The 20,977-nt window shown below is 38.7% G+C and overlaps 1 protein-coding gene across 11 annotated transcripts in view; it reads right to left on the bottom strand.

Moving 5' to 3' along the window:
- CLYBL (citramalyl-CoA lyase) overlaps positions 1 to 20,977 on the bottom strand; it is a 261,550-nt gene that overhangs the window by 19,827 nt on the left and 220,746 nt on the right. For 10 of the 11 annotated variants that reach the window (XM_015075987.3, XM_053217506.1, XM_053217496.1 and 7 more), the window contains exons 6-7: positions 19,696 to 19,863; positions 15,023 to 15,147 (exon numbers count right to left, since the gene is read on the bottom strand). In XM_015075987.3, the coding sequence (XP_014931473.1) occupies positions 15,023 to 15,147; positions 19,696 to 19,863 (293 nt within the window). Of the gene's footprint in view, positions 1 to 10,813; positions 11,014 to 15,022; positions 15,148 to 19,695; positions 19,864 to 20,977 lie in introns of those variants that run through there. The other variant, XM_053217510.1, reaches the window with a different exon arrangement.

Below are 20,977 nucleotides of genomic sequence, written 5' to 3'. Positions count from 1 at the left end.
CACTGTTCTATTTCATTTCTATTAAGTTTCATATCTATCTTCATTTTATAACTGAGGGAACTGGGGCACAAGGAACTTAAAAAACTTATAGATGCCTGCCCGGCGGCCAGTGAGTATAGGACTAGGATAACAGCTAGCTGTAGCTGGTCCAAAGCCTGTGCTCTAGGATTATACCTTAAGCTTATCGATTGAAAAGTGTTCTCCTGACCAACTGGATCAGAATCATTGACAGGGATGGTAGGGGACGTGGCTTGTTAAAATGCATATAGGGTCTGATCCTATATGGTTTGATGCAGAAGGCTGGTGGGTGAAGGATTGGCCAGGAATCCTCTCATGGTTCTGAAGCACATTCAAGTGAGAGAAGTTCGGTGTTTTAGTTCCCCTGCTTAAAAACAGGCTGGGGCACCTGGGTGGCACAGTCAGTTAAGCATCCAACTTCCACTCAGGTCGTGATCTCACAGTTCATGGGTTCAAGCCCCCCATTGGGCTCTGTGCTAACAGCTCAGAGCTTGGAGGCTGCTTTGGATTCTGTCTCCCTCTGCCTTTCCCCTGCTTGTGTTTTCTCTCTCTCTCAAAATAAACATTTTAAAAAAAGTGTGTGTGTGTGTGTGTGTGTGTGTAACACACACACACACACACACATATAAAAGAAACAAGGCTGAGACACCTGGGTGGCTCAGTCAGTTAAGTGTCCTACTCTTGATTTTGGCTCAGGTCATGATTCACAGTTGTGGGTTTGAGCCCCAAGTCAGACTCTGTGCTGATAGTGTGGAGCCTGCTTGGGATTCTCTCTCAAAAATAAATAAACTTTAAAAAAATTGTTATAAAAAAAGAAACAGGCCCACTTTGATATGGATACGATCTGATCCGTGCCCTCAAGGAGCAGTGTGCTGGGGGAGACAGGAAAGAGAAGAAGCAGGTGCCATAAAATGCAACAAGAATTAGAGAAAAGGCCACTGTGAAGAGCACAGAGAAATCTCTGGGTCTGAAGTGACTGCCCTTCTTATCCATTCAGGATCATGTTTGCCAGTTTGCACTATTCACACGGATACGATATTGTATACCTAGCACACGTCATGCATTTCCTGTTAGAGTTGCCATGGAGCGCTGTATGCAGTGGGCTTTTAGTCAACGATTACCTATTATTTGTTGTAATAAATCACTGGTCAGTCACTTTGGCACATTTTACTATACACGTTTAGGGTTTCAGTCTCCTCGAAGTGAAGGACAGTATCACCTTAGCATGCATGTTATCTGCATAGCACAGAAAACAATAACCATTGGGCTAGCTATAGTTGTTTTTTAAGTTTACTTATTTATTTTGAGAGAGAGAGAGCGCACATGCACAAGTGGGGGAGGGGGAGAGGGTTGGAGAGACGGAATCCCAAGCAGGGTCTGCACTGTTAGCACATAGACTGGTGCAGGGCTCTAACTCATGAACCCATTAGATCAGGACCTGAGCTGAGATCAAGAGTCAGATGCTGAACTAATTGACTGCTATACCCAGGCACCCTGGGCTATAGTTTTTCTAACAACTCAGTCATTCCCTGTTGGTAAGGCAGGCACTGAGATAACATGAACTTTACCAGACCTGGAAGTTCTTCATGGGGGAGAATCTGACTTACAATTTGAAAGCAAAAGTGTTGATGATGATGGTGGTGTGATGACAACAGTGATCACATTTATAGGAAACATTCAGACATTGATTTTTTTTTTGATTAAAAAAATTTTTTTTTAACGTTTATTCATTTTTGAGACAGAGACAGAGCATGAATGGGGGAAGGTCAGAGAGAGAGGGAGACACAGAATCTGAAACAGGCTCCAGGCTCTGAGCTGTCAGCACAGAGCCTGACGCGGGGCTTGAACTCACGGACTGCGAGATCATGACCTGAGCCGAAGTCGGATGCCCAACCGACTGAGCCACCCAGGCGCCCCGACATTTTGATTTCTGGCACTTAACACTCGAGAATGTTTTCTCTAGTGTATTGAATTTTCTCTAGGGTAATTTACTAGAAATACAAATTGATCTAATTCTTTTCCTACTCACTTTATTTCCAAATCACATCTCTGAGCATCCAGGGAGCTCCCTCTGACATTCCAGTGATGGTGGTGCTCCACTGGCACAAGTGGAGAACATTTGAGTACAGCTGTCACAGTCCTTTTCAGGAGGACGTTCTTCCTGCATGACTCTAAGTCTAATGCCCAGTGAAACACTTACCTTGGCAGTTTCCAGTAAATTCCTAAAACTTTTGTCAGCCTTGGCCATTATGAAATTTTTCTTCAAGATCTTGGTTGTGCCCTCTATTTGCTTAAATCTTGGGAGGCCCAGCATGGCCTGTGATTAGCTCTTCCTCCCTCACAAAGTCAGCTGCTCCTCCCTACTCCTCAAAAAGGCAGAGGGTGATGCTCCATTGAGGTATTCTGATGGACACTGTTTCATTCTTCTTTCTTTCCAGTTTTTCAACCTATCACCCTGGAGAGTCCTTGGACAGGCCCTATTATGGCCTTGGTTTCCTCATGACTCAGTTATGACATTCCTTTAAGGATGTTAGTTTGGTTGCCAGGCACCCACAGCCCCATGGGGAGGTCTTACTGAGAGACTGCTGGGATATTTACTGGGAAGGAGCACCTTCCTAATTGGGATCATGTTGTTATCTTTCTAAAATACTGGACAGGATCATCCAGTTGCTTAAACCTGGCTGTGGTTCCCTTTGGACTTACAAAATCAAGTGCAATCTCCTGACCAGGGCTCCCCATGAGGAGACTAGACCCTACCTCTGCTTTCAGCCTTGTCTCCTGCCAGTCTACCCACCTATCCACCCACACACGCACACTCTTCTGTACCTTTCCCATATGCTCTGTTCTCTGCTCTGAAGCACCTCTCCTTGTCTGTCCTGTACACTCTTCATCTTTCAAAATGTCAGATGTCATGTCTATGAAGCATTTCCAGACTTCCCTGGTAGGACTGATCTCTCCTTCCTTTTTTTAAAATAAACTCTACACCCAACTTGGGGCTCAAACCCACCAACCTGAGTTCAAAACTCAAGGCTCCAGGCACCTGGCTGGCTCAGTCAGTAGAGCATGCAATTCTTGATCTTGGGATCATGAGCTCAAGCCCCATATTGGATATAGAGCTCACTTAAAGAAAAAAAAACAAAAAGAGTCACATGCTCTACTGACTGAGCCAGCCAGGCACCCCTCACCTTCCTTTCTCTATACAGCTTCTCATTACAACCCTTGTCACACTCTATTGTAATGATCTGTTTACACTGCTATCTTTCTCAGTAAGCTGTAAGACTCTTGAGGGAAGGGGCCATGTCTCATACATCTTTGAATCCCCAGAACCCAGTACTCAAAACATGGTTTCGAGTGGAGCTTGGCTCTTTGGTGGGGCTCAAGTTGGATGACTGAGGGGAGGGTGATAGGGGAAGATGCTATCTTACCCATTTCTTCTCCTTACCCATGCTATCTTACCCATGCTTCATCTGCAAGCATCTTTCTATGCCACATGACCTTCTCCTGGTCTGGTAATACCACTGGTAAATTGGCTAACACTTGCTGAGACTCCAGTAGGACACAGTGACCTACCTCAACAAATGTGATCTTGGGTTGGGGTCAGGTTAACTCATGCATATGTCTTAACAGTTAAAGTGCAAGTAAGTCTGTCACATTTGTAGCACTTAAAGACTGAGGGCTACAGAGAAACGGAGCCATCAAAATGGAGGTGGTCTTGCCAGAGAAGGACTTCAAGGAATAGGTACATTTAAAGTGAGGTTTTGGGGTGCTTGGGTGGTTCAGTCAATTGAGTGTCCAACTCTTGATTTTGGCTCAAGTCATGATCCCAGGGTTGTGGGATTGAGCCCCGAGAGGGACCATGCTCAGCATGGAGCCTGCTTGTGATTCTCTCTCTCTCCCTCTCTCTCTCTCTCCCACCCCCCTGCCCCTGTCCTGTTTGTGCACACGCACTTCCTGTCTCACTCTAAAAAAAAAAAAGTCAGGTTTAGAAGGTCAGGTATGCCAAAGGACCAAGGTGTGTGTGTGGGGGGGGGGGGGGGGCACGGGGAGAGACTGGGAATAGCAAGTAGAGACAAACCAGTGGGGTTGGCTTTCTCTGTTCTGCAAAAGCCTTGCACGCTTCTGGTCACCAGTGATTCAACAAGTCAAGCAAAATGGAGGACCACAGTATGAGATACTGCATCTGTCTATGGCTGAATGGGATTCTCTAGCATTAGGAAAAGGAAGCCTAATCCAGCCAAATTAATAGGGATGACTGCTGGTTCTGTTACTCATTAGCTGCTTGACTTTCCATATGACAAGGCACAAGACAGCCTCTGCTTGATGAAGCTGGACTGGAACCCACTGGAATCCCTCTGTTCTTGCCGCATGCCCTGGTAGACCCAACACTTGCTCCTTCTTGGACTCTGAGGGGAAAAGGCTGAACAACCTGTTCCTTTTCTTTATTCTGGGCATTTTCCCTCTAAGCGTGATCTGGGGATCCAACAATGGGAAAGCTAAGAGCTGGCCTGGTCCAGCTTTGTTTCTGAGTGGGACCATGGTAGATGGATTGACCTGGGCACCAGAGGAGGGTGCTGGAGTTAGGGGAAGGATGTTCATTCTCCCTTGAGGAGGAAATATGAAGATTCCTTCAGCAAATGTAGCCTATACTCTAGTTAACCATAGTCCTTAGAAAGCCTATAATATTCATTTCCAAACTAAAAATTGGAGGCATGCAATCTTATCAGGAAGACCCATTACAAAAAAAAAAAGAAGAGAGATTTTCATCAAATAGTACTTTATGATTTTACAAAACATTTCAAAGACATTTTCTCACTTGCAGGAGGGAGGGCATGGTACTTTCTGTTTTACAGATGCAAAAGCCAGTTCAGATTTAGTTAACCTTTTCAAAGAAACTTATGGGAAGGATAGGACTAGAGCCTAAGGCTTACCACCTGAAATCCCAAACCCTTCTAAGTGGTGTACCCCAAAGTATGACTGGTAACAGCAGTACCTGAGATGATTAAAGAAAAATATTTAAATATAAAAAATTAATATATATTTGTTTTATATATTATATACTTAATTTTTTTATTTTGATGTGATTTATCAAAAAAATAACTATCATATCTAAGCTTATTTCAGAGATATTATTACTCAGGATGAGGCTGAAAAAATGGTATATAGGTAAGGTGCAAATAAGCAAATATGTGAAAATGTAATTAAAAGCTAAAAAAAGTTTTTAATGTTTATTTATTTTGAGAGAGAGAGAGCACACGCGAGCAGGGGAGGGGCAGAAAGAGAGGGAGAGACAGAATCTCAAGCAGTCTCTGTGCTATCTGTGCAGAACCCAACTTGGGGCTCCAATTCAAGAACCATGAGACCAAAACCTGAGGTGAAATCAAGAGACAGACACTTAACCAACTGAGCCACCCAGGTGCCCTGAAAATGTAACTTTAATAACTGAATTCAGGAACAACTGAAATATAACATGCTTCCATCCTGAGTTTCCACTTGACAGTTTTTACTATAATTATTATGACATCAGAAATACTGAAGAATATTTTCAGTGAGAAAAAATTCAATAATAAATATGTGAATGATATTTTAAGTTCTCAAAAAACCTAAAGCATTTGTAAGAAAGATTAAAGGGGATGACATTTGATCCTTGTATGTGCTTCTTAGTAACAGTAACCCTTTGCTTCATAGAAACACGTCTTTTAAAGCTGCCATTAAGGTAGTAAAAGGATATTTCTGAAGACTTGGAAAATAGAGAACATGTTTTTCTTATTTTAACACCTAAATTGTAGTGATAATTTGGTAGATATTTTAATAATATTTTGAATTAAAATTCAACAGCCAATTCCTGCAATAGCCAGAGAATTTTAGATGCTAACATAGTCTACATGAATTTCTAAGAGTTCAGCTGAATTCATTCAACACGGTCGACAATTCACATTGGGCTGATGGGTCATTACTACCAGTGCTGAGATTCTGACAGATGATATTCCATGGCCTTTGATGGGGAAGCCCTTTAAATGATTCCTAAGAATGTAATAGCTGGAATATCTGAAGAGGGGTTAGTTTTGAGCCAACTGGTGAATGCAGCGACAACTGCTTGGGAAGGCATCTCAGCCCCTGTCTCAGACACGGCCTTAGAAGGGGCATGGGGTGTCGGGGATCCTGCCTGCTGGACAGCCTATCAGATTTATTTTCCGATTTCTGAAAGGTGAAAAAGCCTGGAGAAGCTGCCTCCTTTCCTCCATCTTTTCCCAACTTGTACAAACTCTTGTAGTTCTCTGACTTGTACAAACTCTGAGCACAGAACCATCAGTGGGGTCTGGAAGGCAGCGCCCCTGGTGCTCCCCAGGGCACTTCCACCGGCCAGGTCAGTAGTGGCCCAAGAGGACACCAAGCATCACCTGTCCAGGCAGCCCCTCTGTGACTTTCCACCAAACAGAAATAGACAACTCTCCAGGATGGGTGTTCTGAGGTGGTATTCTGTAGCTGAAACAAAAAGTGCACACAGATACATACAGAGAAAGGGTCTTGCTTCTCTTGTTTAAGGCACCTTGGTGCAGAGGTTAGGAATATGGGCTTTTGGATCAGCTACACCTTGAACTCAAGCTTTGCCTTTTCCGAGCTGTGTGTGATCTGCAGCACACACTGTTACTTTTCTAAGCCTCAGTTTCTTCACCTGTAAAATGGGGATGGTAATACCTCCCTTAGAAAATTGTCTTGAGAATTAAATAAAATAATGTCTACAATGGCCTGTCACGCAACAGGCTCTCAGTACATGGGAGCTGCCACTGCTGCCACCACTACCATTCCTGTCACTGCTGCTGTGACTGTGTCCTCTCTGAGACTGCTGCCACTACCACAGCCAATGCTGTCACCTCTACCTGATTGCTATTGCCACCACCACAATCCCTGCTACTCCTGCCACTGCTATTGTTGGCTGGAGATGATTTAATTCCATTTATCACGGAAAGATTCAGTGAAGTGTACAGTATTTGAATCATAACAGGATTTTACGTCTTCAGAGTAGCTTTGAGGGTTCTGAGGGACATCAACATTCTGGAAGGTGCAATGAGCAGAGGCCAACTCATGCCTAAAGCTTCCCACCCCCTCCAAACATAAATCAGAGACTGAACTGTCGCTTTAAGAAACTAGACTCAGGGGTGTGACAGGATTTGACACCTCATCAGTATTTGAAAACAAGTACATTTAAAAGAACTTAAAAGCTTAGAATATCAGCTGAGGAGATACTAATGAAATGCAGGTGACCTGATATTGGGAGCATCACTTACACTGGAGGAGGAGGTAAAACAGGACAGGGTTTCCAGCAACAGAGAGCAGGAGAAGGAAGAATACTGGCAAAGGCAAATGGCCCAATGCATTTATATAAAAAGGAGGAAACTCCCCGGAATGTGGAAACTGAGTGAATGTAAAATGAATAGACATCATTAACATTTTGCTTTTTAAAAAGGAAGCATGAAATCACTTAGCTTTAGCCCTGCATGGAAAATGGAAACACTTGTGTTATACTCCAGTAAGGTTATCTGGGGACTTTACCAACAGTTTTAGGAGGCTGGAGGAGAAAAGAAGAGACAGTGGAAGGCTTGCGAGATGAATTTGGCAGGGAAGACAGAGGTGACTGGACAGGAGGGAGGAGAGCAGAGGTGAATGTTTGGGTCAATTATCTTAGTATGTGACGGGTCCCGAGTTGTCTACTTGCCCAGATGGAGGGTCTCAGTGGATTGGAGCCATTTTTACCACACAAATGGAAAGGGGAGACCAAAGGTGCCTTCGTTTTGAAAATTCTTCTCAGAGCCCACGAAATGTAGGCTGCAAGATGTATCTTTAAAAATATTCAGGCAGGATGATCAGATAGGGACAGACATGTCTTTATTTTAAATTATCTTTTGACAAGGAAATTTAGAAAAACCTGGCCAGGTATGCCACGTGGAAAGCTACCTACTGAAATGAAACAGTTGGATTTATAAGCATATTGCAATCTAAAGGAGTTTCCACATTTGCTAGGACATTCGAGGTCATACTTAATTTTCTGGATGTTTTTTTATAGCTTTATCAAGGTACAATTTGCATACCATAAAATTCACCCATTGTTAAGTGAATAATGGGTTGATTTTTAGTTAATTATGAAGAGCTCTGCAGCCATCATCTTCCTCTCAGATTTTTTTTAAACCAGAAATCTTACTTGAAAATAGTTTTATTTTTAACACTGAGTTAAACATGTAAACATTTTTATTTAATTTAGAATATTTTATGCCATATTTAAGCTGGTATTGCCTATGAGAAAAGCAGAGGGTGGAAGTCATTTTAAGGCAGCTTGTAGCTAAGAGCAATAATATTACACTTCTATTTTATAACCTGTGGGCTCATTCTTTCTTTGGAAAACACATCTACATGAACTAACATTAACTCAAAGTCACTTTAAACTTCAAAGATTTATTAAAATATCACTGAAGAACAATGATGAAATAACTGGTGAAAAGATTTTCTTCCAATTATTCTAGAAGTGAACAAAAGGTCAGTATGATATAAACTGTTAAAAGTACAGTGAATAATTTCTTTCTAGCACTGTCAGAAACTTGGAAACTAGTTTGCTAAATAGTATTTACTAAATGTATATTGTATACCTATCTCTGTCCAAAATGCTGTGGGGGGGTATGTGATTCAGCAAATAGAATTCCTTACTCCCTAGGGTGGTGGTGAGAAAGTTCCCTACTTTCTTTTCATTCAGGTCCACTAACCTAAAATGGAAAAAAAAAAAATTGTAGAAACTCTTGATTTTTTTAATAAAATAAAAATTCCCCTGCTTTTAATATAAAAAGATTTATAAAATTCCTTAATAAGTACAACAAAAAATTCAAAGAATGCTCTGAACTTCTTTACTATAATCAGGTAAAGGAGAGAAGGCAACAGATGGTCGTGGGGTATGGAGATGATGTGGTAAAGAGAGAGAAAGAAAAAGAGGAAAAAAAGGGAGAGAATCAAAAACAGATAAAGAAAAAGAAGAAAAAAGCAAGAATTCGTGGAAAGGAAAAACGAGGAAGGAACAGGAAAGCCATACATAGAATCACACACATACGGACCCACACACACAAAAAGAGAAATACTCTATGAGGAAAAAAAGAGAGATGTCCGAGGAGTAAAACCATCCTTTTCATGGCCCGTATTTGGATCTTGCAATTAAAGACGCTGAAAGCCATGGTGTGTTTGTGCAACCACAGGTGTAAGAACAGGACATTGGGAACCTGTCCTTCGAGCGAGATGAAATGAGGCTCAGGGCGAGATATGGCCTCTTTGCCAAAGGCTCCCAGTGTAGCTCGGAGAGTTTCCAATCTACACTGGGAGATAGAATGAAAGATGACTAATAGAACAGAACGGGGTGTGTGGTGATCAGAGCAGAAGTCTTTCTGGGGCAGGACAGAATTGGGAAGGAGGGCACCATGTGGGGAATGATGGCAGGGAGTGCTGGGAAGGCACACGGATACTCTTGCTCTTTCCCTCCTCATCAGTTTCTGCTCAGGCAAAAAAAAAAAAAAAGCGTATGACTAAGAGATACCAATGTGAACTAACCAAATTCACATTTTGTTTGTGACTGAATACTTTTAAGGTTCTGTCTGGTTTTGGTCATTGGCCTAGGGTCACCAGGACCCAAGTGAAACCTCACTGATGCCAACTATGTTCATATCTTTATTTATAAAGTTTGCCCTGAATTCTGGTTGGGGCTCTATCACCACCTTGGCTGTGAGTGGCCTTGGGTGGCTTCTAAACCCTTGTTGAGTCTTAGTGTATTAAGTTGTAAACTGAAATAATTTAACTAGAAGATTTCTGAGATTTTATCCAACTAAAAGAATTATATTTTTAATTGAAATTGAGCAAAAAAAAATTTCTTGAGACTATAAATCAGAATAGAAAAATTTTGATTAAAATATCCCTGAGAACATGCTATAAATTAAGGTCGAAGCAAACAACTTTAAAAATCAGCAGATTTAACCTACATATACGATCTCTTATCCTCTAGTACTAAACCATTTGCCACTAAAACTGTGAAATAGGATCTATCAGCACTAGAACTGTATTGCCTTGATATACATGTTTAGATCTGCAATTTGTTGTGAATCATATATCAGCCTTGAAGTCCTCATTGGCAGACTATCAGCTTTTTAAAGAATTTGACTTTTTAAAGTCAAATCTATGGCATATAATTGTAAAAATATTAAATGAACAAGGAAATAAAGGGAGAAATGTAATAACTATGCATCTCAAAAGTAAGGTTATGTTCCTTCATCTTTCATTTTCACCAGACATCACTCGGTTTTGATTTTCGTATTCCTGCTTACAAATAAAGGGGGAAAGGCTGTGGGTGGTGGGACGCATGGGTGTGGGAGGGTACACTGTTGTCTATTAGTGGAATCAACCCTTTCAGCTGACAAAGACAACAACCAAATCTTTAGATGGTTTATTTGATCTGCGTGAAAGAGTGGCAGTGGGATTTCTGGCACTTGAATAAGCGGAAACAATATTTTTGGCTAGAGAGACTTCTGAGTTCTCTCAGGGAGTCTTCTAGAAGGCCATCTGGCCCAAACAGTATTTCTTTTGTAAAGCCCTGCATTTGGAAACACAAATGAAAGGTGTATAAGCTGCAATCAGATACCTATGAAAATAATTTGCTTTCAGTATGTGGAGGGGGGTGGGTATTATTCTTTGTAATTCTCTAGATGAAAAGACTCACATGAGGAAAAAAAAAATCTTTCTTTAATAAGATATAAATTCCCAATTTATGTTCCAGCAGAGGGTTTCCTTATTAATGTAAACTTATTAATTTACATTATTGTTTTCTCGCGAGTGAAAGTAGAATGTTTCGATGATGTTTACAGTTATTATGTCAAGTAGTGACCTTGTTTTTGACCTTTTATAATTGTTAACTGAACCTAGATTTTAAAGGGGAACATTTCCTCTTCCTTGGTTTTTAGCCAGCTTGTGAAGCTGTAACAAATGAAAATAACGAAAAAGTTGGACGAAATCCTTCCAAAACCAAATGAAGCACCTATAATAATGATCTGAGTAAAACTGAAAATGACGCATAGCCGTATTTGTGGTAGGATACTGCAGAAACAGGAATATTCTAGCAAAGTATCTTTAAAATCTATCACATGTAATATACTTTGCTATTCTTTCACATTTTTTCTGTTAGAGTCTCCATTTATAAACAAATGGTAAATTCTTATATTAAGATATCTAGAATTACCTATTAATCATTTCCTTTAGCTGTCATTTTTTGCCCAAGAAGAAATGAATATGAAAAGAGAAAACATTTAGCACTGGGTTTATAATAGAGACATGAAAAAATATGCTATATCATAATATATGAATGTATACATATTGCATAAATACTTATATGTACTTAACATGTAAGTTACATAGCATGACATAAATTAAATACTTGCTTGAGATGTTTTCATTTCAGTTATCCAATATTCATACTATGCACAATTTTTAGTTGATAAAAAAAGAACTGTCAAAATCATATTTTTAATAAGCAATTCTAAATTCAGTTCTGAATAGAGAATTTTCAAATAGTGGAATTGCCACTAATATGGGAAAAATAACAGAAACAAAATCAGCCTTTAAGAAAATCCTTTATAAATTTAAAGTAAATCACATGGAAAGTGATTTATCCTGGCTAAAGTTTCTACCAATAATTTGAAGCTAAAATAATTAATGGCATGAAGGTTATATCTCAAAATATATTTTTCTGGAAGGATTGGAGAAAGACTCAAGTTTGATTAATATTGTGGACATATATCTCACGACTCATGTCTGCAAGTTAGACATATTTTAGCTTATGGGAATTAAAATAGGAGCATAGAGTATGTGAAATGTTTTAAGCTTTTCCAACAGATTTTTACAAGAAAGGTGAGCTTGTAATGTCAATCTATAGCCTAATTCCTATTCGTGGGGACTGTTGTGCCAGGCAAAATTCTTTAGCCTATAAATATCTATAGTTTCCTGAAACAAAGCAGTCACTAGTATCATTATCCCAAATGGTACCACTATGCTGAATGGTGACAGATTGTATGAGCAGATTATTATTTTTTTAATGTAAAGTATTTTTTACCTGACATTAGACTAAGGGGACATCTTCTAATTAAAATAAAACAACAAAAAATTCTGTGACACCAAACTGAACTCCAGTAAGTTACCTACTTGTGATCTAAGTATTCCCACAAATTTTGTTATTTGGAAGGGACAGAAGAAAAGGTAGAACTTTTATTTTTGATAATAATTATTATAGTTATGGAATAAGAATAATTATTATTACTATAGAAAACACAAATGAACCAGCATAACCTGTGAACTTCAGCTATGGCTTTGGTCTCGGGGCAGAATATAATTTAAATACAATTTAAGTAGAAGTAGAGCAAGGCAAAAATATATAATTTTGCTTTCTTGGGTCATTTCTACTTAAAAACATTACTTGAATGAAATTTTCATCCGAGTGGGGAAAAAAAGGTCTTTTGGAAATTTGTAACTGTCTCACTAGGACACAAACTATCAGTTTCCTGTAGTTGAGAGAGTTACCTGTGCTTTGGACAAAATATCTGAGGGTAGATGTTTTCACCAGTGATTCACATTTGAAATAAAACAGATTAGATGTTTGTTGGAAGCAATACTTTATACAATTGAGCAACCTATTTATACTAAATCTTTACAAACAGAACACACATTATTTAAACCCCAAGACCCTTCAAGACCCAGAGTCACCTACCTGCAGACCCAATTTTTGTGACCAGCCAATTTATAGGCAAAGTGAAAGAAACATGCGAACAGGATAAAATAACCATATGTCCCCACTGGAAGCCCCATTACTTGAATCATTTAAACCTTGCTGGACAAAGCACCAGGAGAATTTGCTGTAGGAAACAAACAGCAATGGGGCAGAGAGGAAATGACCTAATAGTAAGTCTCCCTTCTGCTCTAATTTCTGAGGTTCTGTGTTCAGAAAAGCTGTCCTGTCACACTGTTGTGGAAGCTTATACTCCAACAAGAGAGCATTTCTTATTTAAAAAAAAAAAAAAGCCAATTCAGAATTTAACTTTTAAGTTGCCATCATCAAAAGGCAAGGACACTTTGGGACAATTTTGTTTGGGAACAATACTTTTAAGATATGATGGAAAAGTGTTTTTGCTTTCATTCAAGAACTGAAATGGCAGCAAAAGAGTATGTTTCTAGTTTGAATTTTGTTTGCTGGCTACCGAAATTTAGGGTAACCTCTCCCATACTCCTAGCTGCTTACAATACCAAGAGGCATCGTTTGATGTAATCCAATGTGAAAACCAGGGTAGACCATTAACGGAGGCAGTGTTGACCCAGACTGGAACTCCGCTTGGTCTGCCATTTTGATGACCCATATCTTGCCTCAGTTTATTATTTCAGTAAGAAGTATTTATCACATGCATATTCTTAGCTGGCAGAAGGTACACACAGAGAGGTGTAGAACATTTAGTGAATGTGTGCATAGGCACAGGCAGGAGAGGGGAGTGGATGGAGTTATTGGTATGTATGAATGGAAAAGTACATGGCTCTTCTCTTAGGTAAATACTTATGTGTATTCATGGAGCACCTGGGTTTTGGAGTCAAGATATAGAAATGAACATAAAACACAAATGTCAGCTTCAAAATATTTTTCTATAAACTGCAGTGTTTTTCCAATAGCCACTCCTGATTTGAAATCAAAGAACACTGTCCTGAAATTGGTGTCAGTCCAAATGGGATGTTTCTAATATCACATATTTTGCCTTTGGATTTTAAGTGCAGGTTTGTGCAAAGATGAGCCTGTGAGTGTGTGAGGGTGAACGTGTGTGCAAGGTCAGAGCTGAAGGCAGGTATCCATAATGAGCGGAGGGAGTGACCCACTTAATACTGTTACCCTCATTTCCAAGTCCCGGGATTTTTAGGTGTTTTTACTGCCAGTGAAAAGTGTTAAGTGGTACCTCTCACACTGATGTCACCAGTTCACCACCCAGAGCCAGTTTTGTCTTTTTTTTTTTTTTTTTTGTAAAGGGGACTGTTTAAGATTTAGAACCTTGGTAATGTTTCAACATTCTTTCTCTCCTAAGTACTTTTGCATCGTAGGTATTAAAACTCCACTCCTTATGTAAATAACAAGGCCGAGTTCAGATATTACCTCTAGGATAGATTTATAAATGCAACTTTCCCCCCATTCTCTTAAAAAGAGTCAAACGGTATTACTGCAAATAACCTTTAAGATAATTAACTGACAATGCTGCGAGTAGCATAAAATCTTCCTTCAGGCGACACCTAATTTAAGTGTTACTGGCACAAAGTGGAGACAGATTGCGCATCACCACTGCAATATTTACATAGCAGAAACCCACAGAGCAGGAAACGCGAGGCTCAATGATGCACTAAATTAGGAACAACCGTACTCCAGCGTTAATTTGCTCTCCATTCTATCCAAATCTCAGGTCCAGAAATTGGTACAGACACATATACAACCTCCCACTCTTAAATGACTCAACCGGAGGAGATTTTGGTACATTTTTGCCCCAAAATTAATATAACTTGGGATTTATTTCTTCTCTCCACAAGGACCATTTGATCAAACTGTGTTTATTTCATTACAACTTGCTCTCACTTTGATCTAAAATTATTTTCCTATGAATGTTGGTTGTATCTGAGTCTGTAGAGAAAAACTAAACAGACTTCTATTTTCTCAAAGGCTGCCAATATAGTTTATGAACAGAATAAACTATAGAGAGACTTGAGGGCCAGTTAGCGAAATATTCAGAAACATGGAAGGGCCAATTTACCTGAAGTGAATTTCTCACTGGTGAATGCTGTCCCCCTGCCCCCATAACTTACCCCTCTCAATGAAACGGTTTTTGAAACAAATGAAACAATATATTTTTTATATTTTTCCCCACGGTATTTTAAACACCAGTTTCACCCAAGGTATTAAGAAAACGTTTACCTTTCCTAATTGTTGATGTTCTTTAAAGGCAGCGATCAGTTCTTCAGCCCACTTAATCTTTTCAGGGGAAGGAGAAAACTGTTCCTGAACCACGGCAATTTGGTTAGGGTGTATCACCTGCTTACCTACAAGAAGATTAATAACACCGGAAACACAAAACAACAAACAGATGTTCAAACAAAATGTTTCAACCAGGAAAGCCTCCTAATGCCTCACAGACTGTACACAAAATAACTAATATTTTACAACTTTCTAAAAAGAAAGGAACTGCAATCTGGCAGGCTTTTCCAGAATACCACATAAGAAACCTAGAAGAATGGGAATAATTGTGTTTCCTATCCTATAGAAATACCACCTTAGCACAGATAATCTCTAATTTTTAGTTACAGGTGGGTAGACTGGCAGCTCATTGGCTAATCCTTTGGCAGAAACTTTAAAGGATAATAACTGCAAATTAGAGTGATTATTTTGAGTTAAAGTATAAAAAAATGATATAACTCTTTCAAATTTTACAAGTTGTCTTTTGCTTATTTTGTATCATTTATCCCACCTGCCATGATTTCTTTTAGGAGCAGTCTGTTGGTTTTCATAAAGCTTACCAGAAGCAGATGTCAAATAGCGGCTTGTAATAACATATTTAATTTTCTTTCTTATAGATGAATACAGTGTGCCATTTCTAACCACCAACAGAAAACTGGATGTCAATGAAAATATTTTATTCAGTACAGTGACACAGAAGGCAAATTTGAACAGTGGTTTGGTCTCTAGATTACTCCGTTTTAAAATGTTTAAGTAAAAAAGTTACAGAAAGTTTCTCTACCCAAAAACATAACCAGATTTTCCCTTTTATTTTTTAATAGAACGAAGACTCAATATTTCCTTATCAATATTTAGATACCCCAGAAGAAATCTTATCTCTGTAGTGATAGCTTTAAAAAAGCTTTCTGCTTCTTTCTTAAGTTTAAGGATCTTAAGTAAAAACATTACACAAACATAAGACTCACAGGGTTCTATGAAATCATGAAGTCATTAAAAGAAACAACTTAACAATCAGGGAAGTATGCAATTGAATCAGGTCATTAATAAAATACAACATAATTTAATGATATAATAATGACAAGGTTATATTTTATTACATATAAAGTTATGGACATATTTGGTTCTTTAAAAATGAATGTGCACTTAATGATAATTTGCTCTCCTAAATTTATTTGTCCATATAGCAATTTGTTTTGCTTTTGAAATAGTTGTTTTAACATTTAGGCAGTACAAATTATACTCTTGATGTTTTTAAAAACAGTCAATTCCTGTTACTCTCATTATTCTATTGAATAGGAAAAAACCCAATATTTGTTAAAAAAAATTTCTTAGTGTTTCAAGGAAAAGAGTTTAAATGAATAAATGTAACAGTATCTTTTCTTACAGTAGCAGAATTAGAACCCTTTCACATTGTTATTTCATTCTTATCTGTCAGCACACTAATACAACATTAAAACCCTATACAAATAAAGCTGCTTTAAATTATTTGAGGAATTGTGCTCGTTTCAGCAGCATATATACTAAAACTGAGGAATAATTTCAGGGAACAAATAATACCAGTGATGATAAATGAGAGCTTTTTTTAATAGTAGGTATTGCAATTATATTTAAGTAATCTAATTGTTGTTACAATATTATTAATAAAGGATATCAGTTCTGGTAGTCATTTTGTACTAATTGTTAGTCCTGAATTTTATAATTTATGTACATAATTTATACTGATGTGTTAAAAGCCAGATTTCACGGGAACTTCTTGGTACAGACACTACGACTTGAGGAGAAAAACAAACTATTTAGAAATACTCTGAAACCATGGATGGCTTGCAAGTATCCATCTTTTAGGTAATGAGGGTAATTTTCAGATATGTGTTAAGTTTCAGAAATTTATGAACATCCATGTATGAAGTTATCTTTTGTCGATTCTTACATATCCCAACAACAGGACATCAGACTTTAATGTCATGTGGGAGTGAAGCAAATATTTTATACAGAAGAGCTGTTATTGGCAAGTTACTGAGGGTGCAAAATTGGAAGACATTAAAATTTATGACCATGAAATCCTTTTTACAGTACCACTTGATATATCGTGCTTTAAATCAATACCTGTCAAGTCTTTTAGGTGACTGTATGATGGTGTCATTTTTGTCTTCTACAAAAGACTGCAAAAAAGAAGAAAACCTACCGTGCTTCATATTTATAATCTTTCTTCTCAGCATGCAGGACTGGAATACCTGTGATGACTAAGTCAGCTGTTGAAGCTTTATTCCAAGATTTATTTTTGGCTTCTTTTTATAAAAATAATTCCTAATGTTAACAGCCACTTATAGAGCCAATGCATTGATTTAAAATCAATCTGCATGGACTGTGGCCCAGTGAAATAATGACTGCAGAAAAGAAACTATAACCTACTGTTTGCTGCATGGCTAACTTTAAAAAAATACAACTCATTAAAAATAATATATAATTTTGAAAAGTACAGAAAATCCTTATGGCACAGACTGTCCCTTATCAGCGTTACAGATATCACAATACTTCCACTTGATTTGAAAACTTTCAGCCACTTGCTTCAGATAGAGTATTTCCCCTTCCTTCTGTCCCTCCTTCCTTCCTCACTGTCCTCCCTTCCTGTGCAAAGCCCAAATTATGGCAATTAAATGACAAATAATTAGGACAAACAGATCAGAACTGGGTCTAAAATACTCAAAGAAAGCCCTTATTGTTTAAAAATACTACAAGTAATCTCATATCTTATAATCAGACTAATTACCTTTTATTGGTATGTAGAAATATAATTGGGACAACAAAGCCCTTCTTTCTAAAAATTGCAAAATGGTTATGAAGTGTAGCTCCCCACTTTACTGACTTGTTCACTTGCATATATAATGGGCACTGTACCCTCTGTGCCTCCCCATTCTCCCCCTGCTTCCATTTGTGTGTGTGTGTGATTTAATACTCCCTGTTGTTGAGAAACAATAGTGCCAAGCCCGTAAGCTCCTCACGCTGAGTTGGGCACAGTCTAGAAATTTAAATCTGATTTGAAGTAACTTGTCTTCTGCGATTGAATTAGGGACCAATTTAATTCAGTCCTGTTTCTTGGAGAAATTCTCAAACTCCTTTACAAGTTCTGGAGCAAACATTTACCCCAGAGGTAGCTGAGGACACCCAGGTTATACGGAATGATGGTGACACAGGCCAGCATCAATTCAGTGTTTTCAAAAAAAATTTTTTTTATTGAATTAGTGCCCATTTCACAGCAACATCTGGCTGCTTGGCAGCCAGTGCTACACATTTTAGACCAACAACATCGAGGTCTATTAGATAGATTTCATGGAGCGTTTCTCCAACTTTTCCATTTGGGCTATTCCTAACTGGTCATTGGAAAGAGGCAGGTGTAACACACCAGAGACAAGGACAACCTCAGGGCTGGGGTAGAGGGACTCTTTCTTTCTTAGTCACTATTAAATGTAGGGAGAATTCATTTATTAGTTCAGATGATTGGAAACTATTTCTCTACAAGAGATCACATTCGTTTATTAAACAAATTTGGTGGTGGAATCACATTTTATTTTGACTCTTCATGTTAAAAACAAAAACAAATGTCAGAGCTTCATTTAATTCTAATGTAACATTAACATTGTTTCTTAGGTTGTTTAATTTTATTTGGGGTTAAACCACCATCCATTAAGAGATCTTTTACATTGAAGGTCACTGTATGAAATATTTATCTCCATAATCCCTAACTGGCTGCATTTCAAAAATATTTACAAAAGGGATAGTAAGGATGTTTGTCTCTTTTCCTTCTTATCTGGGTTCATTTCAGATCATGATAGTCTTATAACTTGCAGCAGCAGAAGAAATAAGAATAAAAGAGCTTATGGTGTTTCTTATCCGCAGTTGCGTGTGTGTGTGTGTGAGTGAACACAACTGCAGACATGTGTTTGTGTGTAGAATCCTACTGTGGTTTTGAAAAAAATGGATTTCTATTGCAAAAACACAATTTTCGGTTGCTCTCCAGACTCCTGGGGATCTGAGTGATCGGACATAGCAATCAAGAGATATCTGCCTGCGCTCCAGGATGGGATTGCAGGGGACCCACTGATCTGAGTGCCAGCCAATGCCTGTAGGTGTCGTCAGGTGCAGAGACACGTACTGGGAGGTGGGACAGAAGGAAGGGGCTTGAAGTGGCAGGAGAATATAAAAGTAAAAAAAAAAAAAAATCAAAGAAGATATCACTGTTGTTTTTCAGAAATGAATTAATATTTTGAACGTTGGAGGAAAATTTTCTTCTATCCATCAACCCAAGTTCTTATGGCAATTCCCTCAAAAACACTTCTGTAATAGCTTCATCCCTCCCTGAGGGTCAGCAAAAACAAAATACTTAAGAGAAAAAGTGGTAACTAATGTAAAGAGAAAATAAAACGAGTGCTTTGTTTTTTGACTTGCGGAGCCAAAGGAAACCATGACCACTTATATAGCAGGTTCTTGCCCTAGATGGTTTTTTTTCACACGCCAGATAGAATAAGTATAAGAGACATGTGGCTGCAACAGAAACACGACTTTCTGGTTATAGTTCTACCTTTATGGAGTGTTTGCGAATTTAGATACTGCTTCTAAGATGTCATCAAGAGTCATACCGGTAAACCCCATTGCGGCTCCTTCCCTGGACTGCCTGAGGAGCCCCTCTCCATCTCGAAAGTCGATGTACACCAGATCTATGGCCTGCAGACCGAAGGCCTTCGCTATAACAATAATCTTTTGTCGGGCGTACAGAATATCTTGGGCTTCCTTACCACTTGTTGCACCTGAAATGGGATGTTGACAGCAAAGGGAGACATTAACTCTGGAAACCAAACCCAGCCATCTATTGTAGAAACTCCCTTTGTAAAGGCATCTATGTCATCCTGGTAATTGCTCCCCAGCAAAACTATGATTCTAGTATAGACGAAGAAAGGGATATGTGGATGCAGAATTAAATTTCATATGTGTCTATTTCTCTTGGAAGGCATCGTTCAGTGTCATTACTTGTGTGTGGAGTAAGAAAAGGCCCCTCCTGTATCTCAGGAGATAGAATCACAAATGATGGGTCCCAAATTACTTCTGGTATATTTTTTCCTTCTTGCCATTGCTTGGAAAGTATCAATCCAAAGACAGCACCACAAAAGGTGGCCGAGTGGCTGTGCAAGGAAATGGTTAACTTCTCTCACCGAGCACAGAAATTTGCGTGTTGTGGTTGCAGTGCCCTGCCATAACTAAGGTTCTGAGCCAAATAGAGCAGCTTCAGGGTTTGGACGAAGAACTTGGGGAAACGGAAGGGCACTCATTTTGAAAGAGGCAGAAAGTGTCTGCTGAACTGTCGGAAACACAAAAGTCTCCTGGAAAGGCTGGTATTAAAATAAGTTCCTTTTCTTTCACCCTAGGAGCGGGTGTGTATGGAGTATCACTGTTTCTATTTGGACCGTGACACTGCTCAGGGAAAGCGCCAGTATTGAGGCCACTGGAACTGTGGTTCTGCAAATGCTTTGTGGCCTTGGCCTCTTTTCTAGGTATGTCCACAGTCTCTAGTTATCCCTGTACCCAGACCAGAGGCATACTACCCAATGGATGGGGAAGATCAGTGGAAACTAGCATGCTATCTCAATAGATGTTTAATAAGAAGAGTTCCGAACTATACTTTAGGAGGAATTTAGGATCTATTTTAAATAATATTTGCATACTACATTTAGTGTAGAAAATGATTCATTAAAGCAAATGTGAAATTGCTTTAAATTTGTGTTAGAAGCCTAGACAGCCCTCATACTGATGTGAAAATAAAATATTTAAGCAATGGAGAGGTTGTTCATATATTATTATGTACAAAGTAGATGTCATATGTTCCTGAACCACATCTGAGGTTGCAACAGGCTTTTTATTATTTCA

This window comes from Acinonyx jubatus, chromosome A1 (genome assembly GCF_027475565.1).
Source record: "Acinonyx jubatus isolate Ajub_Pintada_27869175 chromosome A1, VMU_Ajub_asm_v1.0, whole genome shotgun sequence".
Taxonomy (NCBI): Eukaryota; Metazoa; Chordata; class Mammalia; order Carnivora; family Felidae; genus Acinonyx; species Acinonyx jubatus.
Note: the sequence above shows the minus strand (reverse complement) of the source record. Positions and strands in the feature narration are given on the sequence as shown.